We start from the raw sequence: 27,784 nt of genomic DNA, 5'->3' as shown, positions 1-27,784 counted from the left end.
AAAAAATTACAAAAAAAATTACAAGAGTTCCACGTTTATGTGCTTCATTCACTATAATTTTAAAAAAAATTGAAACATCGATATCGGACTTAAAGTACTAGTCAAATGACTAGTTGACTAAAAAAAATAGCAAAACAAATTAATTTATTTTTTTCTGAAAATTTTATCATCTCACCAATATATACAGGTCCGTATGGTTAAATAATTCATAATTATTTTTAAAAAAGCGAAACATCGATATAGGACTAAACACACTATTAAAACAACAAACCAAATAAAGTTATCTTTTTCTTGAAAATTTTGTCATATCACTTATATATACATGTTTTGACATCCGTACGGTTGGATAATTCATAAATATTTTTAAAAAAATCAAAACAACAACATGAGACTAAACACTAGTAAGAAGTATTAGTCAAATCACTCGTTGACTATTAAAAAGCAAACCAAATGAATTAATTTGTTTTTTTTCTGAAAATTTCGTCATATCACTAATATATACTGGTCTTGACATCCATACCGTTGGATCATCAAAAATATTTTTAAAAAATTGAAATATGGACATGGAACTAAAAACCAGTGGAAAGTACGAGTCAAATCACTAGTTGACTATTAGAAAGCAAACCAAATGAATTTATTTTTTTTGAAAATTTTGTCTTATCACTAATATATACTGGTCTTGACATTTTAAAAAAATCGAAACATTGAAATCAGACTAAACACTAGTAGAAAGTACTCGTCAAATCACTAGTTGACTATTAGAAAGCAAACCAAATGAATTTATTTTTTTCTAAAATTTTTGTCATATTACTACTATGTACTGGTCTTGACATCCGTACGGTTGGATCATTCAAAAATATTTTTAAAAAAGTCGAAACATCGACATGGGACTGAACACTAGTAGAATGTACTCGTCAAATCACCAGTTGACTATTAGAAAGCAAACCAAATGAATTTATTTTTTCTAAAAATTGTCATATCACTAATATATACTGTTATTGACATCCGTACGGTTGGATCATTCAGAAATATTTTTAAAAAAATCGAAACAGCGATATGTGACCTAACACTAATACGTAGTACTACACAAATCACTGGTTGATTGTTAAAATAACAAATCAAATAAATTTAACTTTTCTGAAAATTTTGTCATATCACTAACGTATGGCTCGATCAGTCATAAATATTTTTAAAAATTCAAAACATCAACATGAGACTAAACACTAATAATAAGTATTATTGGTTGATTATTAAAAAGCAAACCAAATGAATTTAATTTTTTATAAAAAAATTATCATATCACTAATATATACTGGTCTTGACATCCGTATGATTGGATCATCCAAAAATATTTTTAAAAAAATCGAAACATCGACATTGGACTAAATAGTAGTAGAAAGTACTAGTCAAATCACTAGTTGACTGTTAGAAAGCAAACCAAATTAATTTTTTTCATGAAAATTTTGTTATATCAATAATATATATTGGTCTTGACATCCGTACGGTTGGATCATTCAATTTTTTTTTTTAAAATCGAAACATCGACATGGGAATAAACACTAGTAGAAAGTACTTGTCAAATCACTAGTTGACTATTAGAAAGCAAACCAAATGAATTTATTTTTTTTTGAAAATTTTGTGTATCACTAATATATCTGGGTATTAACATCCGTACGGTTATATCATTCAGAAATATTTTTTTAAAAAATCGAAACATCGATATCGGACTTAACACTAATATTTAGTACTAGTCAAACCACTGGTTGACTGTTAAAATAGCAAACCACATAAAATTAATTTTTTTATAAAAATTTTGTCATAACACTAATATGCGTGTTTTCATCATTTTGATTGGATAATTATTTTAAGTCTAAACAATTTAACTTCCCGTTATATGAGTTTAAACTCTTTAAGACTTGAATAACCATTACGAGTAATACAATTATATTAGTATCTAATGAACTACTGTATGTATGCATTTGGAATCAACAAGAAACAATGAACAGGGAATATATTGGAATACTTTGACATGGTAACACACTGAATAAATTACGCACCTGACTGAATAAATTGTAAGGGGTCAGAAGCGAGAGCGTAAAGAAGTCACCACTAACCATACGCATTCTCAGCCACCAATAACCACCACCACCCAACACGGTGCATAAAATTTAATGATTACTGTTCACGTTTTCCGACGAAAAACCATCGTCACAAATCTTGTTTCCGGCTACAAACCTCAAACTTTATTGCTACCAAATTCCTCCGCCAATAAATTGGCGCTAGAAGGAGGGGCTAATCAAGATCTACATCTAGGAGGAAAGATGTCTCAATATCGTGATGGAATTTCTATGATGGAGAAAGCTCTGAAGAAGGCTCTGAGCAAGGCAATGATGAACCTTACATTCCTGTTCCACTTGTGTCCATTGACCACTTAGGCACAAAAAAAAGATTATAATGAAAGCTTGGCACCAACAAGACATTAGAAATATGAAAATCTGTACTGAATTTGATAGAACCAGTTTGTGTAACCAACACAGAATGACCATTAGGTAAAGCCACATGAACGCGAGTAGACAATGTTGTTATTTCAGACAGAATACTAGAAATGCAACACATATGATATGTTGCACCTGTATTAATAAGCCAAGTAGTTGAACTAGTATCAGTGAAAACCAGATTAGCAGAGGATATTTCCATACATGCCATATGATCTTCTGGACTCTTAACAGAAGATTGGTTCATGCCAACAAACATTGTCATCATTTTATTGAGCTGTGAGATCTGTTGCTGCATTTGTTCCATCTGATCTCCTGACTTTGTGTCTGATTGCAGTTGTGAAAGACTTTCAACACTAGCTTGATTAGCCTTAGGCAGATTCCTGAAATTTGAAGTTTGAGATGTAGCTTTATCCTTCCTCTTCCAATTAGGTGGATAACCAACAAGTTTCTAGCAATTCTTTTTGGTGTCCATTGAAATTGCAGTATGAAAACTTGAATCCAGATCTTAATTGTGAACAAGTAGCTTGATTAGGCTTAATACCTCCAAATATTCTAGTATTATTGGCAGTACTAACATTATCAGTAGTGCTCATCAGAGAATTCACAAAAGGATTTGGCCCTAACATCAAACTATTATATCCTTGTCTGGACTTCTGATCTTGTTTAACAAAAGCAAAAGCTTGAGACACTGAAGGCAATGGATTCATCATTAGAATCTGACCCTTAACATTGGCATTACTCTCATGTAATCCCATTGGAAACTGTAACAGCTTTTTCTTTTGATCTCGTTTAATCTGCACCTTATGTGCTCCACAAACACAAGTAACCAGAGGCTCCAAAACAACATATTCATCCCAGAGTCCTTTGAGCTTGTGAAAATATACTTCTACAGATTTAGTTCCCTGCTCTAAAGCATGAATGTCTTTCAGAATTTGATAGATTCTATGTCCATTAGTTCCTGAAAACCTTTCTCGAAGTTTGTTCCAAACCTTTTGAGCAGTAGTGACATAGCTTAATCCATCAGTAATGTCATCAGCTACCGTATTCAAAATCCATGTGATTATCATATCATTGACTCTTTCCCATTAAGCATACAAGGGAGAATCAAAAGCAGGCTTCTCAAAGCCATCATTAACAATCACAAACTTATTTCTAGCATTCAAAGCTATTTGCATAGAGCGACTCCATGGACCATAGTTGTCTGGTCCTAACAACTTCTTTGCAATCAATACTAATCCAGGATGATCGTTGTTATGCAGATATAGCCGATGAGAATTATTACAAATTAAAGTATGATTATACTGAAAATCACTGTTATCTTGAAGATCAACTGTGTGTGACTTAGAAATCAAGTTCGTATCATCATCATCGTTATGACGAGATAGTGGATCAACAAATGTATTATTACTAGTAGAACCAAGTCCTTGAACTACATTCACGTAACTGTTTCTCACCATGACTGAATCGAAAAATCAAACAGTTTCGTACGAAAACTAGGGTTTCATGAATTGAGATCTACTTGAGAAATTGCATAAAGAGTAACGGAGAAAATTGATACGCAGAGAAGACGATGAACTTCGCAAATCGTTGCTCAGATCGATGAATTTCAGTCATGTTTAGCTCTTATACCATAATAGAATAGAGAACAAATATGCCTACATGTTTGTATAACAGTGAGAAGAAGAAGATATTTTGTAAAAGTTTGTTAGAGAAATGAAATGAAACAGACATTCTGTATTTATACAAACCAGGTCAACTAGAGTTTACTATGACAGCTAAGCAATGCTAAAGAACTAATTCCATACACACTTGACGAATGCCTTATTTGTTTTGATACTAAAGCAAGAGTCATAGTAATTCTTGACTGATGTCACCACAGTTGCTGCATTACTAGATGCTGATGTAGTACATTCTTCTATATTCTCATTATGTATGCATTAGGAATCAACAAGAAACAATGAACAAGGAATATATTGGAATATTTTGACACGGTAATACACTGAATAAATATCCTTTGCAGTGTGATCGTCTGAGCATGACTGCATTGGCTAAATCCTGAGTAGCAAGAAAATAGAAAAGCAGATTATTTTATTAGTTCGTATAGAACCCGAAGAAGTTTACATGAACGTCGCAGCAAGGTATACTAACTTCTAAAAATAATTAATAAATGAACATACCTACAAAGCAGCGAAGAAATGCTAATACACATATATCTAGGTCATCTATATAATCACTAAAGTCAATTCAATTAATACAGAGGAAAGAAAATAACCGTGTCACATAACAATGTCTCTTTCAGAAACGAACATCAGATTAAGAATGTCTGTAGTACTTCTGTGGCAGGGGTAATGAATTAGTCACATCTTTGGATAGATAAGAAAACTCTGCAGTGATGGACATCATATTTCGTTAAATAGTATGTATGGAGAAATTAAATAAGACAAAACAAAACTGATGCCCTAAATCGAGGTTATCTTAAATTGAACTGTTAAAGAGTCTTATTTTAGGATCCGGAATGTAATATGGAAGCAAGTGCTGATTAGATTCAGAGTCCCGATAAAGTAAATATGGGAACTCTCAGTCGAAGATATGGAAGATGAATATTGGCGAATTATTAAGCAACCAACGGATGAAGTTAAAATATGCGCAACTCATAGTTTAATCAGTTTTCATGTACTTTTTTTAATATCTTTACACATTACATGATGATGCACCTTTGATATCCAAGGTATACTATGGAGAAATGGTTCTCGATGATCTAAAGAAAAACAGATCCCTTTGTACTTCAGGTTGGAATTTGAATATCTTTCCCCATCTCCCAGGTTTTATTCTTAGTTTTGAAGAATGTGACTTCTACGGAATTCTGGTGCCATGTCTTTATGTTGGAATGTGGTTTTCATCATTATGCTGGGTAATTATCTTGAGTCTAAACAATGGAAGTCCCGTTATTAAACAAAAATGGATTCTATGAGAAGATAAATAGTATAGATTTAAGATAATTACCCAGAAAAATGATCAAAAACACGTGCTAACATCAAGTCATGGCAGGTTTAATACAATGAGGTCTGCAACATGTAAGCAGGTTTCCTGTTTCATGCTCCAGGTCTGCAACATGGTTAAATGAGTTTAAAATCTGTACAACTTGAACAATCATTAGAAGTAATACAATGAGCAATTACATTAATATCTAATGAACTACTGTATCTGTATGCATTAGGAATTAACAAGAAACAATGAACAAGGAATATATTAGAATACTTTGACATGGTAATACACTGAATAAATAACCTTTGCAGTGTGATTATCTGAGCATGAAGCCAGTAACTGATCAGTATGATCCCACCTGACTGCATTCTCTAAGTCCTGAGTAGCATGAAAAATAGAAAAGCAGATTATTTTATTAGTTCTTATAGAACCGGAAGAAGTTAAATCTCTTACCAGATTTTGGACAAGTAAGCAGGGACGGAGCAAGAAAAGGGAGTTTCCGGTGGCATTTTTTTTTGCGAAATAACTAATTTATTTTTTAATTTATTATATATTGTATAAATTTATAAATAAAAAATGACTCAACCGAGCCGAGGCACTTAACAATTTCAATGTATAAATATACTTGAATTCGTGTATCTAAATCCAAGACTATTGTAAATATAATTAATATTAGTACTAGATTCATAAAATTTAAATATTTTTGAAGGGGGCGAAAATTAAAAATAAGAAAATTTTAATACTAAATATTTAATTTTGTAATTTTTCCCATAAATTTTAATACTAATTTCATAATTATACCGGAGTTTGGGGTGGCGGTCGCACCGGCCGGCCACCCCTTGCCTTCGTCCCTGCAAGTAAGTTTACATGAACATCGCAGCAAGGTATACTAACTTCTAAAAAATAATTAATAAATGAACATACTTACAAAGCAGGGAAGAAATGCTACTGCACAAATATCCTGGTCATCTAATCACTAAAGTCAATTCAATCAATACAGAGGAACGAAAATAACTGTGTCACATAACAATGTCTCTTTTAGAAATGATCATCTGATTAAGAATGACTTCTGTGGCAAGGGCAGGGGTAATGAGTTTGTCACAGCTTTGGATAGATGAGTAAATTCTTCAATCATGGACATCATATTTCGTTAAATAGTATGTATAAAGAAATTAAATAAGGCAAAACAAACCTGATGCCCTGAATCCAGGTATCTTAAATTAAACTGTTAAAGAGTCTAATTTTAGGATCAGGAATGAAATAACGGAATAAAAGTGCTGATCAGACTCAGAGTCCCGATAAAGAAAAGATGGGAACTCTCAATCGAAGATATTGAAGGTGAATAATGGCGAATTATTAAGCAACCAACGGATGAAGTTTAACTATGCGCAACTTATATCTTTAATCGGTTTTCATGTATTCTTTTAATATCTTTACACATTACATGATGATACTTCTTTGATATCCAAGGTATATTATGGAGCTGACTTGGAAACTGCAGTATTTGGAAGTGGTTCCCGATGATCTCAATAAAACCAGATCCCTCGGTATCTTCTTTGAATATCTTTCCCATATCCCAGGTTCTATTCTTAGTTTTGAAGAATGTGACTTCTCGAGGATTCTGGTGCCATGGATTTATGTTGGAATGTGGTTTTAATCATTTTGTTGAGGAATTTTCGTTAGTCTAAACAATTTAACTTCTCGCTATTAAATAAAAATGGATTCTATGAGAAGATTAAAAGTTTAAATTTAAGACAATTACCCAGCAAAATGATTAAAAACACATGCCAAAATAAAGTCATGGCACCAGAATCCCGGATATGTTACATTCTTCGAAATAGAGAATAGAGCCTCGGAGACAGGGAAGTTATTCAAATTCCAACCTGAAGATACATAGAGATCTGGTTTTCTTGAGATCATCTAGAAAACACTTCCAAATATTGTAGTTTTCAAGACAGCTTCATATTATACTTTAGATATCAAAGGACCACCATCATGTATGTTTAAAGGTATCAAAAGATTACAAGAAAAATGACTAAAATATAAGTTGCACATACTTTAAATTAATCCGTTGGTTTCTCACTAATTTTCCAAAATTCATCTTAAATATCTTCGACTGAGGATTCACATCTCTTTTTTTGCCCATCGGGATTTTGAGTCTGATCAGCAGTTTCTTCTACTACAGCATCCTTGATCCCAAATTAAGACCCTTTAAAGTTAGATAACCTAAATCCAGGTTATGTTAAATTGAACTATTGCAGGAGATAGTTGCCCATCATACGACTCACCAACTTCACTTGCCTCTATGAGACTCGCTCCAGGAAGCCTCGGATCACTTTCAAATTACAATAAACGGCTCTACGAAAAAAAGGGTTGGGTTTGGATCGTTTTCGCAGACAGGATTGAACAACCAACTTAGTTTGGTCTACACTTGAAATCGAAGACACAAACTTCACCATTTGCTACAAGCTGCTATCCTATCACCTTCTTTATTCCAACATACTTCAAAGATTTCCTCTTTCATAATTGACAGACCAGACATGCTTGCTTTTATCCTGCAACCCACTGGCTAAGCAGATATCATTGGGGCTAAAATCAATTGAATATACGGTATACGGTTCCAAAAAGTTTCTATTAGAAAGCAGTAAGTTGCAGTCGGTATACGTATAATTAGTGCATTGGATAAGATGTTACACAAGACATAGCTAGAGCAGAATATATTTATTTAAAATTCAGATAACAAAGAAATAAAGTGCAGGAAGTCCTCCTGGCATATTCAATGTATGACCTGTGACTATTCAAGCTGTAGATTAAAGTAGACTCCCTGATTCCACATCCGGTAGCTTTATTGTAGAGTCGTATGAAGCATAATTGAGAGAAAACATACATGGAAACAAAATGTCAGACTTCTTACAAAGATGCAGCATCCCGATGAAGTATGGAAACTGCTAAATGTATTTGAAGCATAGTCTCAAAATTAGCATGTAGCATTGTATTGATGAAACTTGTAAAATATAGTTATAAGAAATTCTACACGTGCCAGGACGGATGAGTGAAGGAAGAGATCATTAAGGGTTGAGTATCTCATACTAGTTGTCGAGAGGTTGTAATGCGAATTTAATAAGCAGCAAGTTACCTACTACATTAGTATGAGGCAATTGGGGATGCGCTTATAAACAAATCTGAGTAGACATGGGTCAAAGGGGACAAAATAATAATAATGTGGATTTACGGCACAATAGCGTCACACCGGCCCTGCAAAAGATTATGGTAGAACGGGTCGTCTAAATAGATCGAAGTTTAGAAGAGGTATTGGGTTCTAAACCTTCTACTCTTCAAATTCTCAATATTTTACATTTAATATTTTAAATAATATGTAGTGAGTTTGAGCTATTGCTAGATTGTTATTTTAAATAATATGTAGTGAGTTTGGTCTACAAGATTCATTCGGTGAATTTCTCCAACACATTAAAATTTTGACAAAGTGATCATCGAACATATACCAATGCAATCGGCTTTCAAGAGAGGAAAATGTTGAACAAGCCCCCATTTGTTTTATCACATTATTGTCAAGTATTATTAACCAAGTTACCCAAGTGCCACGCTCACTTAATAGCCTTAAGTGTGTTTGAGGAATTAAATTATTATGATTTCTAAAAAGTATACATCACTAAAAAAGAATTGAGAGAAATAGATGGCATGGACCAAACGAAATCAATATTACTGTAAAGAAACAGTCAATGTCCCAAACTGCAATGTCCAAAACTGCATTCTTAGGGCATGTCATAATTAATCTGGCCAGGCTGGGTTAAAGATACATTCTTACACTGATGTCGTATGTCCAGATACAAACTGGAAAACCAATAATGGCTCAAGGACATCAATAGAAAAACCCTAGGAAGCAGGTCATCAAAAGAAAATAAGGTTTGCCTATATAAGACTGGTGTTTTAGTAAAAACTATAGAATAAAACTAAATGCAGGTTTAGCTAGCATAGCTCCGTAAGACTCTTACAGTATTCAGAACTGTTTACCTTGCCCACAAAAGTTTGAAATGTTTGTACCAGGCCCTGCAGGACACTCCCTGATGGTGTATACCACCAACAAGTGCACGAGTACAGAAAAAATCAAATAATAATACAGAATCCAATTGCACTTTTATAAGGTAATCTCACTAATCACTACAAGAAAAACACGATCATACAACACCCATCACACAACGCTTGGCCGAAAAAGTGTTGCCCAGAATTTTTATACAACAGTTTTTCAAAAATCAAAAAACAGGTGTTGGCTGATATATATTACTACAAGCAAAACAAAACTGTTGTCTAGTAAAACAAGTCAGACAAATCTTTTCATAAACCTCATGTTGTGTGAATGACAAACTTATAGCATTACCACAACGCTATAAAATCCATTGTCTAGTTCTTAGAGCCAGACAACACTTTCTAACATCATGTTGTGCAAGTGAGTAAGTTTGCACAACGGTTTTTAAATGATATGTCTGAAAGATATTGAGACAACGTCTCAATTAACAGTTGTAAAAATGAAACAAGTGTTTTTTCTGTTGGTATTTTAAGATGGTGTCAAACAACGTACAAGTATAAGTGTTGTCTGAATTAAAAACGAGATACAAGTGTTTTTCTATGTTGTAGATTATACTTTCAGACAATGGGCTAATCAATAAAACCGTTGTCTTACTCTGGTGATTTTTTTATAAAATATTACCAGAAGCAAAGCAAACGTGCCAAACCAAAGGCAACAAGGAAAACCATCCAAACCAGATGCAACAAGCAAATCAACCAACAATCAAGAACTGAAAATAAATAGCAGAACCAAGCCAAAGTTATTATGCATGTTCATACAAAGTATAGTAATTGAAAGTACAAATAAAAATACTTCAAGAAAGTTGAATTAGTTCATCAACATCCCGCATGTAACTATCCATGTCATCACCACTATCATCTATCTCGGGAAAATTGGGCATGAAACAGTCATTCTCGAGTTCCACTTCGACGGATTCCTCATCTGCATCATCATTATCTTCATGGTACTTTTTCTCGGGCAATTTCAACACCACCGACCATAATTTTTCAGAGGGATCGTCGATATAACAAACTTGTTTAACATGTTTTGCTAAAATAAACGGATCATTCAAAAAACCCAACCTATTCAAATTAACCGATGTATATCCCAAGTCATCGACCTTAATCCCTTTGTTTATATCTACCCAATTGCAAAGAAAAACAGGGACCCTAAAGTGATTATAGTCCAACTCCCATATACTTTTTATAACTCCGTAATATATATGTGATATGTGCGCAATATTTTGATCATTACCCTGCACAACCATTGTGTCTGCTTCTACACACACACCACTGCATTGAACTTGACGCATATCATCACGATCCTTGGTACTAAAGGTAACACCATCCATTCTGTAGCCACTGAATGTAGGAACATCCTTGTTGGGCTCATCTGCAATCCACCTTATCTCGGCCGATATCTCTTTTTCATTGGCCAAATTTGAAGCAATCTGAAAAAAAGGAATTCAAACATGTAAAATAATTCAGGTGAGGTAGTAAGTTATAAAACAGTGGGAAAAAAATACATCAAACGACGCACGTAATACCTTTTCCTTAAACCATTTTGGGAATGTCTCATTTTGCTTGTTTTTAAGCCACATTTCATCATTTTCATATTCCGGATATTTTGTCATTAAAAAGGCCATGTGTTCACTGCATTTAAAGATAAGCCAATATAAGTTGGTTGAACTAATAACAGAAAATATATATGCAATTTTTCAAGTAAAGAGAGAGAAAGTGTAAGAAGTTACTCAATATATGGCCTAACAGCAGTGGTATTTAGTAGAACACATAAATGTGCTACGTGCAAATCAGTACAGCTCGGGGTTATAAATGTTGCACCGGATAATGGCTTGCAAATAGAATCCTTGGTATGCCTACCTTTTTTTGGTACCCCAATTGTCACTTCTTCATTATCCACCAAACATTCAACTGCCTCTTCTGCAATATAGGCCTCAGCAATGCAACCTTCTGCACGAGCTCGATTCCTTATATATCCCTTGAATGTCTTCATGTATCTCTCAAAAGGATACATCCACCTAAGGAAAATTGGTCCACAAAGCTCGACTTCTCTTACAAGATGAACCGAGATATGAAACATTAAATCAAACAACGAGGGAGGAAAGTATTTTTCAAGCTGACAAAGAGTTTCTACCAGTTGCGATTGCATTTTCTCCAGTTTATCAACCTCAATAACTTTACTACAGATCGCTTTGAAAAATAGACAAAACTTGATAATAGTTTTCCTGACCTGTTTTTGTAGTGACGAGCGAATCGCAATTGGGAGCAAGTGATGCAAAATCGTATGGCAGTCGTGAGATTTCATTCCGGTAAGACGAAGATTTTCCATTGAAACCAGGTTCTGAATATTAGAACAAAAACCATCAGGCAACTTCATGCCAAGGAAGGATGAGCAAACAACCTTTTTTTCAGAATGGGTTAGATTCCAAGATGCCAATGGTAACTTCTCCTTTATCCCCGGAGTTTTTGGCCTTAGTTCTGTTCTAATCCCCATTTCAGCCATGTCAATGCGCACAGATTCCTTGTCTTTCGTCTTTTTTGGTATATTAAGCATCGTACCGAGTAAAGATTCACAAATATTTTTCTCGATGTGCATCACATCGAGAACATGTCGAACCGGCAAAAATTTCCAATACTCAAGTTCAAAAAATATAGAAACCTTCTTCCATACAGGTCGAGCATCACCTTTCTTCAATCGTGGTTGGCGTTGTGTTTTACCATAGACATGTCCCTTTAAATGTTGCACTCTTTCAAGTACCTCCTCTCCGGTTAATGGAACTGGAGCTATTTCTTTTTCTACGGTGTTATCAAAATCTTGTTTCTTCCGACGATAAGGATGATGAGGGGGCAACCACCTTCGATGCCTCATGACCACGCACTTACGATAATTGACAAGCCTTGTAGCTTTTGTTTGATCAACACAGATAGGACAACCATTATACCCTTTGATTATATTTCCCGACAAGTTACCATAGGCTGGATAATCACTAATAGTCCATAACAAGATGCCTCTTAGCAAAAACTGCTCATTCTTGTAAGCATCGTACACTTGTTTCCCATGCCACAACTTTTTTAAATCATCTATAAGTGGTTGAAGAAACACATCAATATCATTTCCGGGTTGAGTTGGTCCAGATATCAACAAGCATAGCATTATATACTTCCGTTTCATACAAAGCCATGGTGGAAGATTATAAATTGACATCAAAACAGGCCAACATGAGTAATCAAGATTACAGCTACGAAAAGGATTGAATCCATCAGAAGATAGAGCTAACCGTAAGTTTCTAGGATCTGAAGAAAAGTCTGGCCACCTTGCATCGACTTCCTTCCATGTTTGTGCATCAGCAGGGTGTCTCAATTTACCATCCTTTAACCTTTCCCTGTCATGCCAAGTCAAGTCCTTAGATGTTTGAGGTGAGTTGAACAAATTCCTCAGACGTGGTATTAATGGAAAATACCATAAAACCTTGGCAGGAATCCCTTCCAATTCATCTCCGTTTTTGTTTAACTTCCATCGAGAGGCCTGACAAATGCGGCACTTCGTCTCATCTTCATCTCTCTCTCCACGGTATAGTAAACAATCATTCAGACATACGTGTATTTTTTCATACTCCATTCCCAAGGCACACAAGCTTTTTTTAGCTTCACTGAATGAAGAAGGAAATGTGTTGCCTTGTGGAAGCATAGACCCGACCAAAAGTAGCATTTCAGAGAAGCAAGTATCAGATATTTCATATTTTGCTTTCAAGTTATAAAACTTTACCAAAGCCTTCATCTTAGTGTATCCTTCACATCCTGGATAAAGAGGTTCATATTCAGAACATAATGGAATTAAGAACCCTAAAAATTTAATGAAATTAAACATAATGGAGATGAAGTAATTACCTTAACACTGACCCAATCAAAAAGATGAAGTTATGGTTTCAATCGAGTTTTTTTGAAGTTATTTTGATGAAGAGGATGAAGAGCTTGAGTGAAGAAATTGTGTGAAGAAGATGAAGAAATCGATTCAAGAAATCGAGTGAAGAAGATGAAGAAATCGATTCAAGAAATCGAGTGAAGAAGATGAAGAAATCGAGTCAAAGGCTAGAAAATTAATGGCTTAGGACAAAGATCTGAGAGGTTTGAATGGCTTAAGACAAAGATCTGGGGCTATTAATGAGTACCACACATTTTGTGCTTTTTTTAACAAACAAATCCGACAACGGTAAAGCAGCCAAAGTATCACAGTAATAACGACAATACAAATTTTAAAAAAACCGTTGTATAACAGATACACTGTTCAATCGTCTGAAAACAAGTTATATAACGATTTTTTAAAACAAACCGTTGTAAGGTCTATTATAATTAAAATAGAAACTTTAGTACGAGACTAAACACAAGTTACAAGTACCGGTCAAAACACCGGTTAACTGTTTAAATAACAAACCAAACACATTTATTTTTTTATCAAAATTTTCTCATATCACTAGAACATATAGTTCTTAACATCCGTACGGTTGGATCATTCATAAACTTTTTTAAAAAAATAGAAACTTTAGTACGAGACTAAACACAAGTTACAAGTACCGGTCAAAACACCGGTTGACTTTTAAAATAACAAACCAAACACATTTATTTTTTTATCAAATTTTTCTCATATCACTAAAACATATAGTTCTTAACATCCGTACGGTTGGATCATTCATAAACTTTTTTAAAAAATAGAAACTTTAGTACGAGACTAAACACAAGTTACACGTACCGGTCAAAATACCGGTTAACTGTTAAAATAACAAACCAAACACATTTATTTATTTTTCAAAATTTTCTCATATCACTAGAACATATAGTTCTTAACATCCGTACGGTTGGATCATTCATAAACTTTTTTAAAAAAATAGAAACTTTAGTACGAGACTAAACACAAGTTACAAGTACCGGTCAAAACACCGGTTGACTTTTAAAATAACAAACCAAACACATTTATTTTTTTATCAAAATTTTCTCATATCACTAAAACATATAGTTCTTAACATCCGTACGGTTGGATCATTCATAAACTTTTTTAAAAAATAGAAACTTTAGTACGAGACTAAACACAAGTTACACGTACCGGTCAAAATACCGGTTAACTGTTAAAATAACAAACCAAACACATTTATTTATTTTTCAAAATTTTCTCATATCACTAGAACATATAGTTCTTAACATCCGTACGGTTGGATCATTCATAAACTTTTTTAAAAAAATAGAAACTTTAGTACGAGACTAAACACAAGTTACAAGTACCAGTCAAAACACCGGTTGACTTTTAAAATAACAAACCAAACACATTTATTTTTTTATCAAATTTTTCTCATATCACTAAAACATATAGTTCTTAACATCCGTACGGTTGGATCATTCATAAACTTTTTTAAAAAATAGAAACTTTAGTACGAGACTAAACACAAGTTACACGTACCGGTCAAAATACCGGTTAACTGTTAAAATAACAAACCAAACACATTTATTTATTTTTCAAAATTTTCTCATATCACTAGAACATATAGTTCTTAACATCCGTACGGTTGGATCATTCATAAACTTTTTTAAAAAATAGAAACTTTAGTACGAGACTAAACACAAGTTACACGTACCGGTCAAAATACCGGTTAACTGTTAAAATAACAAAACAAACACATTTATTTTTTTTTCAAAATTTTCTCATATCACTAAAACATATAGTTCTTAACATCCGTACGGTTGGATCATTCATAAACTTTTTTAAAAAAATAGAAACTTTAGTACGAGACTAAACACAAGTTACAAGTACCGGTCAAAACACCGGTTGACTTTTAAAATAACAAACCAAACACATTTATTTTTTTATCAAATTTTTCTCATATCACTAAAACATATAGTTCTTAACATCCGTACGGTTGGATCATTCATAAACTTTTTTAAAAAAATAGAAACTTTAGTACGAGACTAAACACAAGTTACACGTACTTATAATACTATTTTATTAGAATACTTTTTTGCTGGGTAATTATGTTTCTTACAATACTATTTTATGTAAATCTGTTGTCTGAATGTGTTTAAGACAAGAGTTTAAAATTTTTGAATTTCAGCCCACAATTTTTTATACCATTTTCTAATTTACTTTTTACTTTATTTGTTTTGCTGGCAACATTATATACCGTTGGATTAAAGTAGTTTAGCTGGAGTGCATCTGAGCCGTTAAATTATTTCACTTCCCTCTTCTTTTCTCACTCCCCACTCCAATTCCCTCTCATTCTCCATTTTCTCTTTTCTTTCCTCTCACAGCTCTCACAAGTCACGATACAGGTTCAATCTCCCTCTCTCCTCCTCTCTCTCTCTCTCTATCTCTCTATCTCTCTCTCCTCCTCTCTCTCCCTCTCTTTAAATTGAACATCGATATGGGTATTGATTTGCATGCTCTTATTTTTGTGATTTAGGTATGAAGGTAGTGTACTATAACTGATGTTTTTTGATTTATACTTGGGGCTTATTTATGATCTGGGTTTATATTTTATTTTAAATTGAACATCGATTGGGGTATTGATATGCATGCACTTATTTTTGTGATTTGGGTATGATGGTAGTGTAGTATAACTGATGTTTTTTTATTTATACTTGGGGCTTATTTATGATTTGGGTTTATTTTTTATGCCTTGAATGTGATGTTTTTTGGGATTATGAAATCTGATTAGGGTTTATTTAATAAGTTAATGTGTTTATATTTTGGGTTGTAAAAGTTGTAGATTTAGGTTTATTTCTCTGAAGTGATGTTTTTTTTTTGGGTTGTGAAAGTGGTAGATTAGGCTTAATTTTTTTGGGCTGTGAAAGTTTAGGAAAGTGATGTGTTAGATTGTGTTGCCGTATGACTGTCTTACTGAGGGGAATCACGAGTTTGCCTATACTTGATTGCTTCTCAACTATCAATATGTATTATGTGCATAATGCAGAAGAAATGAAAACGTTTTAGGTGCATTAATAGAGATGCCACATGAGTGTCCTTAGAACCTCCATTAATATAATTGTAATCAACTGATATTCATGTAGTTTTTTGGCTTTGTGTGAAGCAATTAGATTAAACTTAATGTTTTAAGTGTAGATTAATTATGGCGCCTTCAAGAAAAACAAAATCCGATCCTCGTAGAACTAGTGAAAACCTTATCAAGGCACTAAAAAAGAACAAGGCAGATGTAAAGAAAAAGACAGAGGATCCAAAAATGAGCAAGGCGGTTAAGTCCACACCTGTGAAGAACAAGACAGAGGAACGAAAAATGAGCAAGCCGATTCAGCCTGAACCTATGAAGAACAAAACAGAGGAACTAAAAATAAAGGCAGGGGCGCTAGAAAAGAACAAGGCGGTGTCTGAACCTGTGAAGGAAAAGCCAGTGGAGTCTTGCCTTCGGAATTCATCCCCTGAATCAGTAAAGAAGAATGGAATTTCTAAGAATCTAAAAAGCAAATTATCTAAAAAAAGGAAACGAGTGGAAGAAACAGCAACCAAACAAGAGGGACTTAAGCTTCTAAAACGCGGAGCAGTTACGATGCATAGGATTGTTAGGCGTAAGATGCTGGGAATTAAGCTTGAGGTACTATTTAATAAAAAGGGTAAGCCATATGGGGATGCTGCTAAAGAAATGCAGTCTTATATTGGGGTTCTTGCCAGAACAAAAGCCCCGATATGGTATGACAGTTGGTTACGTGTTCCGGTAGAAAGAAAAAACAAGATTTGGGATTGTGTGCAGGTAAAAGAAGTTGCATCTACAAAACCAACTAAGAATTTTACTTGTGTTAAATTATGACTACCAATTGTAGTTAACACACATGTGATAATAAAATTGTTTATTTATGTACGTAGATGGCATACATTGTACCACCATCAGCACGAAAGCTTGTTCTGCAATCGGCATGCCAGAAATGGAGGGAGTTTAAAAGCCGTTTAACAACTGAATATATCATTCCTAATAAAGATCAACCTGAGTTGTTAAAGTTTCCTCCGGCTGACTACTCCTTTATTGAGAAGGCACACTGGGATATTTTTCTTTCAGGCCGTCTAACTGATGAATTTTTAGTGAGTTTTTTCTTTAATCTTTTTTATTTTATAAAATTCCCACGTAGCATAAGTAAATAGCGAAAGAAACTATGCTGCTAACATTTATGTGTTTTTTTCTCCAAGGACATCCACGAAAAACAGAAACTAAGGAGGAGTCTTAATTTATATCCACATTGTATTTCTCGAAAGGGCTATTCTAACCTAGAGCATGAAATGGTTAGTTATCATGAAACATATTTCTTTCACGCGTACATCATATAATTTTTTTCAATTCTTTTGTTTCAATTTTATTGTATAATATTTTAAACATGTTCATACAGATGGAGACTCAAGCTGACCCTGAAATGGAGATAGATAGATCAGATAGCTGGATTCGTGCAAGGAAAGATAAAGATGGAAACTTCAAGTCAGAAGTAGTTAAAGAAATTGCTCAGGCGATTGTAAGTTTTTATTTCTGTTGTTAATATATTCTTTTATCACCAAATATCTGTTTTTTTGGTTAATTACTTCTAGTATTTATCAAATTTTTAGGGGAAAATGAAACAAAGAGTTAGTGAAGGGGAGGTGACTGTGGAAGGCAGTGATGATATCTTGACCAAGGTGCTTGGTAGCCCTGAACACAGAGGACAGGTGCGTGGACAAGGGCGCTTTGTGAAGCAGTCTACATACTTTCATCTTCCAAGGCAGAAGAAGACATGTAGGACAATAGAGGAGAGGATTCAAGAGGGTATTCAGAAATTTATGAAAGAAGAGACAGAAAGGATAGTTGAAAAGCGAGATGCCTTTTGGGCTGCAGAGTTTCAAAAGCTGAAAGCTGGTATAGGAGGGAAGCTTATTGAAACTGGGTTAAGTCCAAATATTGGACCTCAACAAGGAAGTTGTTCCAAGGGAGCACATGACATTCTGAAGGACTTTGATTTGCAAGGTGTAAAGAAAAAACTGGATCTCATTCAAAATGTGGGTATCGGTAAGGAAACACATATTGAAGAACATATTCAGGAGAAACCTTTGGTGGATGGCGAAGAACATATTCAGGAACATGGCGAGGCTCTCAAGGTTGTTGATGTTGAGGATAATCAAATGTTGGTTGAGGATGTGTGTCTGGAACCTAATAATGAGGAGGTGTTGGAGGTTAAAGGATGCACAGAGTGGGAATTAGCAATTGGCTCCCCGACAAATATCGTTGCTTATGCAACAGTCGATACTAAGTGTCAGGTTCTTCATGGGAAACAACTGGAAAAAGAAAATGTACGGGTCTCAATCACTCGTGTACTCCAAGGATCTGAAAAGATTCCCTTACCAATCCAAGATGAGATCGTGACGGTGGAACAAGCTGTGGGAACATATATTGCATGGCCGAGAAACCTCATAATGGAAGTGAAGACAAGCGCCGCTGCAGTGAAAGGAAGTCCAAAGGTTAAATTTTCTCTATATATATACGCAAGTATATTTTTAAACTTAGTAATCTAATTTTTACAATATCAGGTCTATATATAGGTAAGTTTTTGTGATATTGTTTCTCATGTTTAGGTTGAATAATTGTTTGGTTCAGTTTTATATATAATAATTTTTTCCCCTTATTTCAGTGTTGATTTTGTGGTGGTTGTCACATATTTATTTTTGTTAAAATGTTGGAAATAGGTTTGATAATTAAATTAATAATGATGCAATTTTTAATTTGTTACGTATTAATGAATTAAATCTGTTTATATTATAATTCTTTTGAAACTTATGTTGTTTTTTAAAAGTAAAGAATAAAAACATAATTTAGATTTTCAATTACTTAACATGTCAACTTTCTTTAACTTTGCATTCTCTATTTTCTTTTTATATTTTCAATTCAGGGAGGCAAGAAAACTACTGGGAAAAAATGGAAGAAGGTAAAAGATTGTGTCCCGGAACCAGAGTATGTATTGGACATGGGTGCGAATTATCCCCCTGTTTTGAAACGTCTGTGGCTTTGGGCAAAAAATGCCCTAGCTGATGGACAAGTAAACTCTTTTTATCTATGCCAAGAAGCTTTTGGAGTAACCGCTAAGAAGGCGCTGTTTTTATCGGATGTGCACGCTTTGTGCTCTGGGGATGAGATATCAGGGTCCACCATTTGCATTTTTATCAAGTAAGCATTTTTCTAAAGTTTTGTTGCCTTTATGAATACTTATTGAGTTTTTTTTTGAATTTTTCATAATCTGTATCTCCAATTTTTAACAGTTTATTGCAAGAGAATTTGAAAAAGCGCAAGATGGTTGACATGATAACGTTTGTTGATCCTGGGATGATAGGCGCACTTGGTTGTGGTAGTCCAGGAGAGAGGTCAAAATCCTTATCTATCAGATTCAGGAACGCTAAACCAGGACAAATTTTCCTGCTACCATATAATGCTGTGTTAGTACCTGTTATAATAAATAATATATTCCTTACTTAAAGATTGTTTTTTGTATATCATCATCTCTGTATGTTATTGTAAATTTTGTTGTTCATAAATTATCAGGAATCATTGGACGCTCACTGCTGTAAATCCAGATTCACAAACTGTTTATCACATGGACCCATTGAAGCGCAGGATTGCAACTGAAGAATGGACAGAAGTGATTGACAAGTGAGTACAATATTAAAATTTTATTTCAACTACAATCACTTTAATAATCAAATACAAATATGACTTACAATTGATCTATATTATATTTTCGTAGTGCCATCAAACTCTACCAGGAAAAAGCAAAGAAGTTCTTAAAGAAGAAAATATCTTGGGAGAATCTGGGGGTAAATATAGTATATTTTATCAATTTCTCTATTCTACAAGAATAGTGTAGCTAGACATATATAAAGTTTTTAATGTTCTCCAGGGGGTACCTGTCCAAACTGGGAGCAAAGATTGTGGTTTGTTTATAATGGGTTACATGAAAGAGATTTGTGCCGATATGGAATTAAAATTTCATGAGAAGGTAATGTTATAGTTATCTTTCTTTTTTCTATATCCAAGTGTATTGTGGTAAATAAATGTGATTTTTACATCCATGTTTCAGTGGCTACGCAGAAGCAACCTAAGTTATGGCATGAAAGAACTGAACGAGATAAAGACTGAATGGGCAAAGTACTTCATGAAGAAGCATGCCACTTGAACTTGCATACAGTGCTGCTGGGTATTTTGAGTTGTGAACATATTTTGTGTTGAAATTTGGGAGTTCTAGTCATGGTAGTTAACTCTATTTAAACGTTGTTTCTAATTACTGGCGTTTTTGTGGATATGTTCACCTGAAAATATTTTGCTTTCTACTTGAATGGTCTTGTTTTGTTTAAGATAAAACTTGGTTATAAGTTAGTTCTTGGTTGCAATGGTTAAATATTGGTTTAGTGGATTCATGTAATGGAGGGTTGGTTGATTGTTGGTGTAATAGAAGGATTGATGGTTGATTGTTGGTGTAATGGTGACAATTTGCTTGTAATCTGAATGATAGTTTGGGTTTTAATTTTTATGGCATGTTCATTTTATAATGTTGTTGTGTTTAATTTTAATTTGAAAAACCATTGTTTGAGGAGCTTTTAGCCAATAAAGTTATACAATAACCATATTATATTGTGTCTCACACAACACTTATAAAGACCAAGCTCATCATGTTTTATAACATATAACAATGCTATTTAAAACTAAACATTGTTAAAAGAAGATTCACACAATAAAAAACCATTGTCTGAACAAAACTAACTATTATCCATTGTCCAACAATGCTATTAAGAATAAAAAGAATTATGCCTTGAAGACCACACAACACTTTCTACATTAAAATATAAGTGCAAAACATAATCATACAATACCAAGTGATAAAAAAATGTTGTATAAAGCAATTCCAACAATACAAATTTAAAATAAAGGTGTTGTCTGTATGGTTGTAAGACAACAAAATTTTATCTTTTGAAAATTGTGTGTTAAGGTGGAGGACAATAAATAATAAGGGTTGTGTGTTATGTTCTACTCCTAAACTTTTAGTAAGAACATACACAACGTTTTCAAGAGAACTTGTCTAAGTATACTTGTTACAACAGAATATATAGAAAATACTTGTTTGTTATGGTTGTAATACAACGGTGGTTATCGTTTGAATTGTGTGTTAAGGTAGAGGACAATATATATATCTGAATAAGGGTTGTGTGTTATGTTCTATTCTAAAACTCTTAGTGACCACATACACAACCTTTTTAACATTACTTATCTAATAAATCTTCTTACAACAGAATTTATGGAAAGACGTTATTTGTTCTGGTAGTAATACAACGGGGACTCATAGTTGGTCGTTGTCTTCGATGACTCACACAACTGTTTCTAATCGTTGTCTGATCCATGTAAGAGACGGCGGCTCAATAGACAACGGGTTTTCAGGGAATCAGATAACGGATTAAAACACTTGTCTGAGCCAGTTTTCCTTGTAGTGAATTAACAATTCAGAACTAATGAATATCCAATTGATAGGCATAATGCTGCATATGCCAGAAGTCTTGGTGCCAAATTTTTGGATGTGACGAACATATTCTAAAACTGTTAGATGATTTAAATGGTGGCCTACCAGTCGCTTCATTTAAAGAAGACAATACAAGACATATTGCAAAAAAAAGGTTATATAAACCCAATTTTTACAATCGTGCAAATGTGCTATAGTAAGCAGGTTTCCTGTTTCATGCTCCAAGTCTGCAAAATGGTTATATGAGTTTAAACTCTTTACCACTTGAACAACCATTACAAGTAATACTATGAGCAATTACATTAATATCTAATGAACTACTGTATCTGTATGCATTAGGAATCAACACGATACAATGAACAAGGAATATGTTAGAATACTTTGACATTGTAACAGACTGAATAAATTAACTTTGCAGCGTGATCATCTGAGCATGAAGCCCGTAACTGATCAATAGGATCCCACTTGACTATATTCACTAAATCCTGAGTAGCGAGAAATATAAAAGCAGGTTATTTTATTAGATAGTATAGAACCGGAAGAAGTTAAATCTCTCTTACAAGATTTTGAGGAAGTCAGTTTACATGAAATAATAATTATCTAGGATGTAGTACGTGGGACATGATATATGAGATATTGAGAACGATTTTGAGGGGAGAATAGGAGACAAAATATGCATTTTAGATGTAAAATTTAAAAATGTAAGGTTCTTGAGGAGGGTTTGAGGGAACATGGCAACAATAAGCATGCTCCCCTAGATAGATAATGTGTATTAATGTGTCAAAATTGATAGATAAATCTACAAATAAAAAAATTAATAATGAGTACCATAATTTATAAATCATTTCTAGTACACCGGAAAGCCTGAAAATTTTAATATACTTAAATTTTAATAAGAAAGATGAAAAAAGTTAAATTTTGATAATTCAGAACGGTACGTAAGGGAGAACATACCAAAAGTAAACAACCATACATCAAGTATTTAATTAATTTTCAGATGAAATCCCTTGGGATTATGTATTCATGTATGAAGTTTATATAGTTAAGGTCTAAGGAAAGAAAAAGTATCTTTGATAAGTGGAGGGAAACATATTCAAAATGTATGTAAGCACTATCAACTTAATCCTCCTTCAAAAATTCAATCGCTTTATATTCTAAAAGTCTTTTGAGTAAATATATAACATTCTTTCCTATCCTCTATCTAATATATGTTTATGCCACTGAATATATGCATGAATACCTATTTGTACTTTGTGAGACATGTACAGTATTTATTATTATGTATTAACATTAATAAACGCACCATAGGAATTAGAACACTATTATTAGGTACGGTCTCTTATAATCAATATGTTAATAAACTCATCATAAAAACTAGACTGACCCTGATGCAAGAAGCGAACCCAATGGACTCCAAGCACATGCAACTACATGCTAATATTAGAGCACAAATTTAACAACCTTTCTAATGGAAGTCTAGCTTTTTTTAATTTACAATAACTCTGAGGACTAACATCAAGGATATATCAGACTGGCAATTATTTTTCTCCAGTGAAAAATGCTCTTACCTTTTCATTCAATTAGTCAGCACAAACTTCAAATGATCCTGCACTCACAACCCCTATCCACCATGTTCCTTGAAACACATCCCTTCTAATTCTGGCACTGCATTCCTCTTTCTTCCTACACCTCCAACCGGCCCATCAAACTATATACAGAGTCTAAATTATATACTTACTCTTTCAGCATTTACACTTGACCTAACTGATCAAAACAGTGTTACACAGCAAGCGGGTAACCCCGGTACACGGTACAGTTCTTCTATGTGGGACGCAGTCTCCACACATGTAATACTATGACATCATAGTTTGAAAACTTAGATGCCAGTTCACTTAAGATGTCACTATTTTTAGAAGTTTCGATTAACTTAGAGATGTCAGTCCGTGTTTTAAAATGCAGGTGCTGTAAGGAGGATGAGTGTTACAGAGGCGACGCAAGGTACAAACAAGTCACATAATGTCCCTATCACAATCCTTTCAAACACATCTCCAGAAACTGTTGCAATCCCAACATTTCCGATGTATGTTAAGGTCAAGTTAAGGTTGTCGCAAATCAGAGATATAAGAGGCCGAGTAGAAAAGGTGGATACAAACAAACAAAGAAAAATATCCTTGATAGTTGAAATGCCATGTGAGGTGATGCAACTGAGTGATTCTCAGTTTAGTCGCCTTGTACTCCGAATCCAGTGTCGTAGAAAACCCTCGATTGTTTTTTCTATTGGTTTTTGTTTGAGAAATATCCATCTCAGGCTTAGGGTGCTAATTATCCTAAAATGCTAGGAAGAGATAATAGTAATATCAAACAATGTCTTTGCCGATTTTATACTAAATTTTGGAAGAAGTTAACATATGTTGACGAGGTCGACATATTTATTAATATCAACCTCGTCAACATATGTCACCTTCTTCCAAAATTTAGTATAAAATTGGCAAAGACGGAGTTGGATATTACCTCGTCCACATGTGTCACCTTCTTCCAAAATTTAATTTAAAATCGGCAAAGACAGAGTTTGATATTCTTATCATCTCTTTCTAGAATTTGATCTATTTAGCACCCTAAAAATGAGATAGATATTTCTCAAACATATACCAATAGAGAAAACAATCAAGGGTATTCCACTCCGTAAATTCGGAGTACAAGGCGACTAAACTGAGAATACCCTTAATCGCAGCACATCACATGAGAGCACTTTACTTATCCCTTGGATATCTTTCTTTGCTTGTTTTTTATCCACTTTTGTTGTTTCACTCCTTATACCTCATATTCGCGACAACCTTGACCTCAATAGACATCGGAAAACAATCAAGTATTTGCAAGGATTGTGATAGAGAACATTATGTGACATCTTTGGACCTAGTTTGGAGCTTGTGCTACCTCTACAGGACTGATGCTCCTTAAAGCACCTGCAGTCTCAAAAGCCTAACTGACATCTAAGGATTGTTTGAAAATTACGCATATACTTGTTCTGGATACACTCATAACTAAATTGCACCAAGTATCTCAAAAACACGAACTGACATCCAAGTGAATCTGGACTTACACAGGTGCATATTCACAATTCCGTAAGTAAATTAATGCAACACACACACACTAACATATCAAAAGACATTACCCCAATTATCCAAAAGCAACATACACATGATACTTCTCCAAATTTAACATGCTTCCAAATACATCATATACAGGGCTAATAAAAAATGGGTTTCTAAAATAACAGCACACATGAAATAAAAAAATAAAAATACGAGCGTAAAAAAAATGAATTCATGAGTGAGCGTGTACCAGATTCTTGAGGTACCCAAATACAATCACGTTGAGATCAGTTTTGCTCATTGATATCATCTTTTCTGGATATTGGATCCGCCACCGGAGAAAACTTTTCCTATTATAAACCCCTTTTTATTGCGCTACATTTAAGAAAATTAGCTGGCCACTCCTTCATAAATTAGGATTATGGTACACACACTTGATTATAATCAAATTGTAATGTAAAATTATTATATCATAAGAGTAAACCGTAACTATCCTTATGATAGATAAACCCCTTTACTGTTATAAACCCCTTTTTATTGCGCTACATACAAGGAAATGAGGTAACCGCTCCTTTGTAAATTAGAACTACAGTATACACACTTGATTATATTCAGATTGTAATGCAACATTATTGGATCAAAACAGTACCGTAACTACTCTTGTGATATAGGTAAATCTACAAGTAAAAAAATGAGGGTGGTAAATCACAAATTACTTCTAATACACCGTAAAACCAGATTACAAATTATATCATAAGAGTAAACCGTAACTATCCTTATGATAGATAAATCTACAAGTAAGAAAAATGAGGGCGGTAAATCCCAAATTACTTCTAATACTATGACATCAAAGTTTGAAAACTTAGATTCTAGTTCACCTAAAATATTACTTAGAATTATCAGTTTCGGTTCACTAAGAGATATCAACCCGTGTTCAAAAAATGCAGGTGCTGTAAGGTGGATTAGTGTTGCAGAGGCGACACGAGGTGTAAACAAGTCACATAACGTCCCCGTCACAATCCTTGCAAACACAGCTCCAAAAACTGCTGCAATCACATCATATCCGATGTATGTTAAGGTCAAGTTACAGTTACAAATCAGAGGTATTAGGGGGATATCAGAAAAGGTGGATCCAAAACAAAGAAAGAAAGATATCCATAATAGGTGAAATGATATCATGTGAGGTGATGCAACTGAGTATATTCTCAGTTTAGTCGTCTTGTCCTCCGAATCCAGTGTTGTGGAAACTTCTCTATTGTTTTTTCTATTCCTTTTTGTTTGCGAAATATTCATCTCAGTCTTAGGGTACCAAATATCTCAAATGCTAGAAAGAAATAACAGTAATATCAAACATTGTCTTTACCGGTTTTATACTAATTTTGGAAGAAGGTTACATATGTTGACGACGTTGACATATTTTATACTAATATCAACCTTGTCAACATATGTCATGCTCTTCCAAAATTTAGTATAAATATGGCAAAGACAAGGTTAGATATTATTTTCATCTCTTTCTACAATTTGATATATTTAGCATCCTAAAAATGAGATGGATATTTCTCAAATAGAAACCATCAATAGAGGAAATAATCGAGGGTTTTCCACTCCGTGGATTCAGAGCACAAGACGACTAAACTGAGAATACCCTCAATCACAGCACGTCACATGAGAGCATTTCACCTATCTTGGTTATCTTTGTTTGCTTGTTTTGTACCCACCTTTATTGTTTCACCGCTCGTGCCTCTGATTCGCGACAACCTTGACCTCAACAGACATCGGGAAAGTTGTGATTACATCAAAGTTTCTGGACCTGTATTTGCAAGGATTGTGATGAGAACATTATGTAACTAGTTTGGACCTTGTGTCACCTGTGCAGGACTGATGCTCCTTAAAGCACCTGCAATCTCAAAAGCCGAACTGACAACTAACGATTCTTTAAAAATTAAGGCATATACTTGTTCTGAATACCCTCGTTACTAAATTGAACCAAGTATTTCGAAAACACGAACTGACATCCAAGTGAATCTGGCCATGCACAAGTGCATATTCACAATTCCATAAGTAAATTAATGCCACACATACACGCACAAACATTTGAAAAGACATTAAATTTTTATATTCATAATTCAACCTCACTTATACAAAAACGGCATATACATAATACTTCTCCAAATTTAACGTTCCCAGCTAAAAAATATATAGGGCTAACAAGAAATAGGTTTCTAAAATACAAGCAGACAATTAACAAAAAAAATACCATAAATACAAAAAAGAAAGAAAAAATAATAAATATATTTTGATTTGATCGAGTGAGCCTCTACCAGATTCTTGAAGATACCCAAATACAATCAGATCAGTTTTACTCATTGGTATCATCTTCGGCTCTTCACCTGCTATTGGAACCGACTCCGGAGAAGCCTTTCACTGTTAAAAACCCCTTTTTATTGCGCTACATACAAGGAAATGAGGTGACCGCTCCTTTTTAAATTAGAACTACAATATACAAACTTGATTATATTCATATTCTAATGCAATATTATTAAATCAAAACAATACCGTAACTACTATTGTGATATAGGTAAATCTACAAGT

General features: G+C 33.8%; 2 protein-coding genes across 2 annotated transcripts; one reads left to right on the top strand and one right to left on the bottom strand.

The window, feature by feature from the left end:
• Window positions 1-11,313: 11,313 nt before the first annotated feature.
• On the bottom strand, window positions 11,314-13,365 carry LOC141720192 (uncharacterized). Its single transcript, XM_074522544.1, has one exon. The coding sequence runs from the start codon at window positions 13,363-13,365 to the stop codon at window positions 11,314-11,316; it is 2,052 nt and encodes a 683-aa protein (XP_074378645.1).
• A 5,649-nt stretch (window positions 13,366-19,014) lies between these two features.
• Window positions 19,015-20,765, top strand: LOC141720191 (uncharacterized). Its single transcript, XM_074522543.1, has 7 exons — window positions 19,015-19,059; window positions 19,488-19,762; window positions 19,855-20,028; window positions 20,135-20,242; window positions 20,337-20,406; window positions 20,490-20,588; window positions 20,670-20,765. Exons 1-7 carry the CDS (start codon window positions 19,015-19,017, stop codon window positions 20,763-20,765), a joined length of 867 nt encoding a protein of 288 aa, XP_074378644.1.
• The last annotated feature ends 7,019 nt before the right edge of the window (window positions 20,766-27,784 follow it).

The sequence above is a fragment of the Apium graveolens genome, chromosome 4 (assembly GCF_009905375.1).
Source record: "Apium graveolens cultivar Ventura chromosome 4, ASM990537v1, whole genome shotgun sequence".
Taxonomy (NCBI): Eukaryota; Viridiplantae; Streptophyta; class Magnoliopsida; order Apiales; family Apiaceae; genus Apium; species Apium graveolens.
Note: the sequence above shows the minus strand (reverse complement) of the source record. Positions and strands in the feature narration are given on the sequence as shown.

Excerpts from the sequence above, each read along its gene's own strand:
- LOC141720192 (XM_074522544.1), bottom strand. The coding sequence starts at position 13,365 with ATGAAGGCTTTGGTAAAGTTTTATAACTTGAAAGCAAAATATGAAATA.
- LOC141720191 (XM_074522543.1), top strand. The coding sequence starts at position 19,015 with ATGGAAGTGAAGACAAGCGCCGCTGCAGTGAAAGGAAGTCCAAAG. Across the intron at positions 19,763-19,854 it reads ACCATTTGCATTTTTATCAA|TTTATTGCAAGAGAATTTGA; the intron begins GTAAGCATTTTT and ends AATTTTTAACAG. Across the intron at positions 20,243-20,336 it reads TGGACAGAAGTGATTGACAA|TGCCATCAAACTCTACCAGG; the intron begins GTGAGTACAATA and ends ATATTTTCGTAG.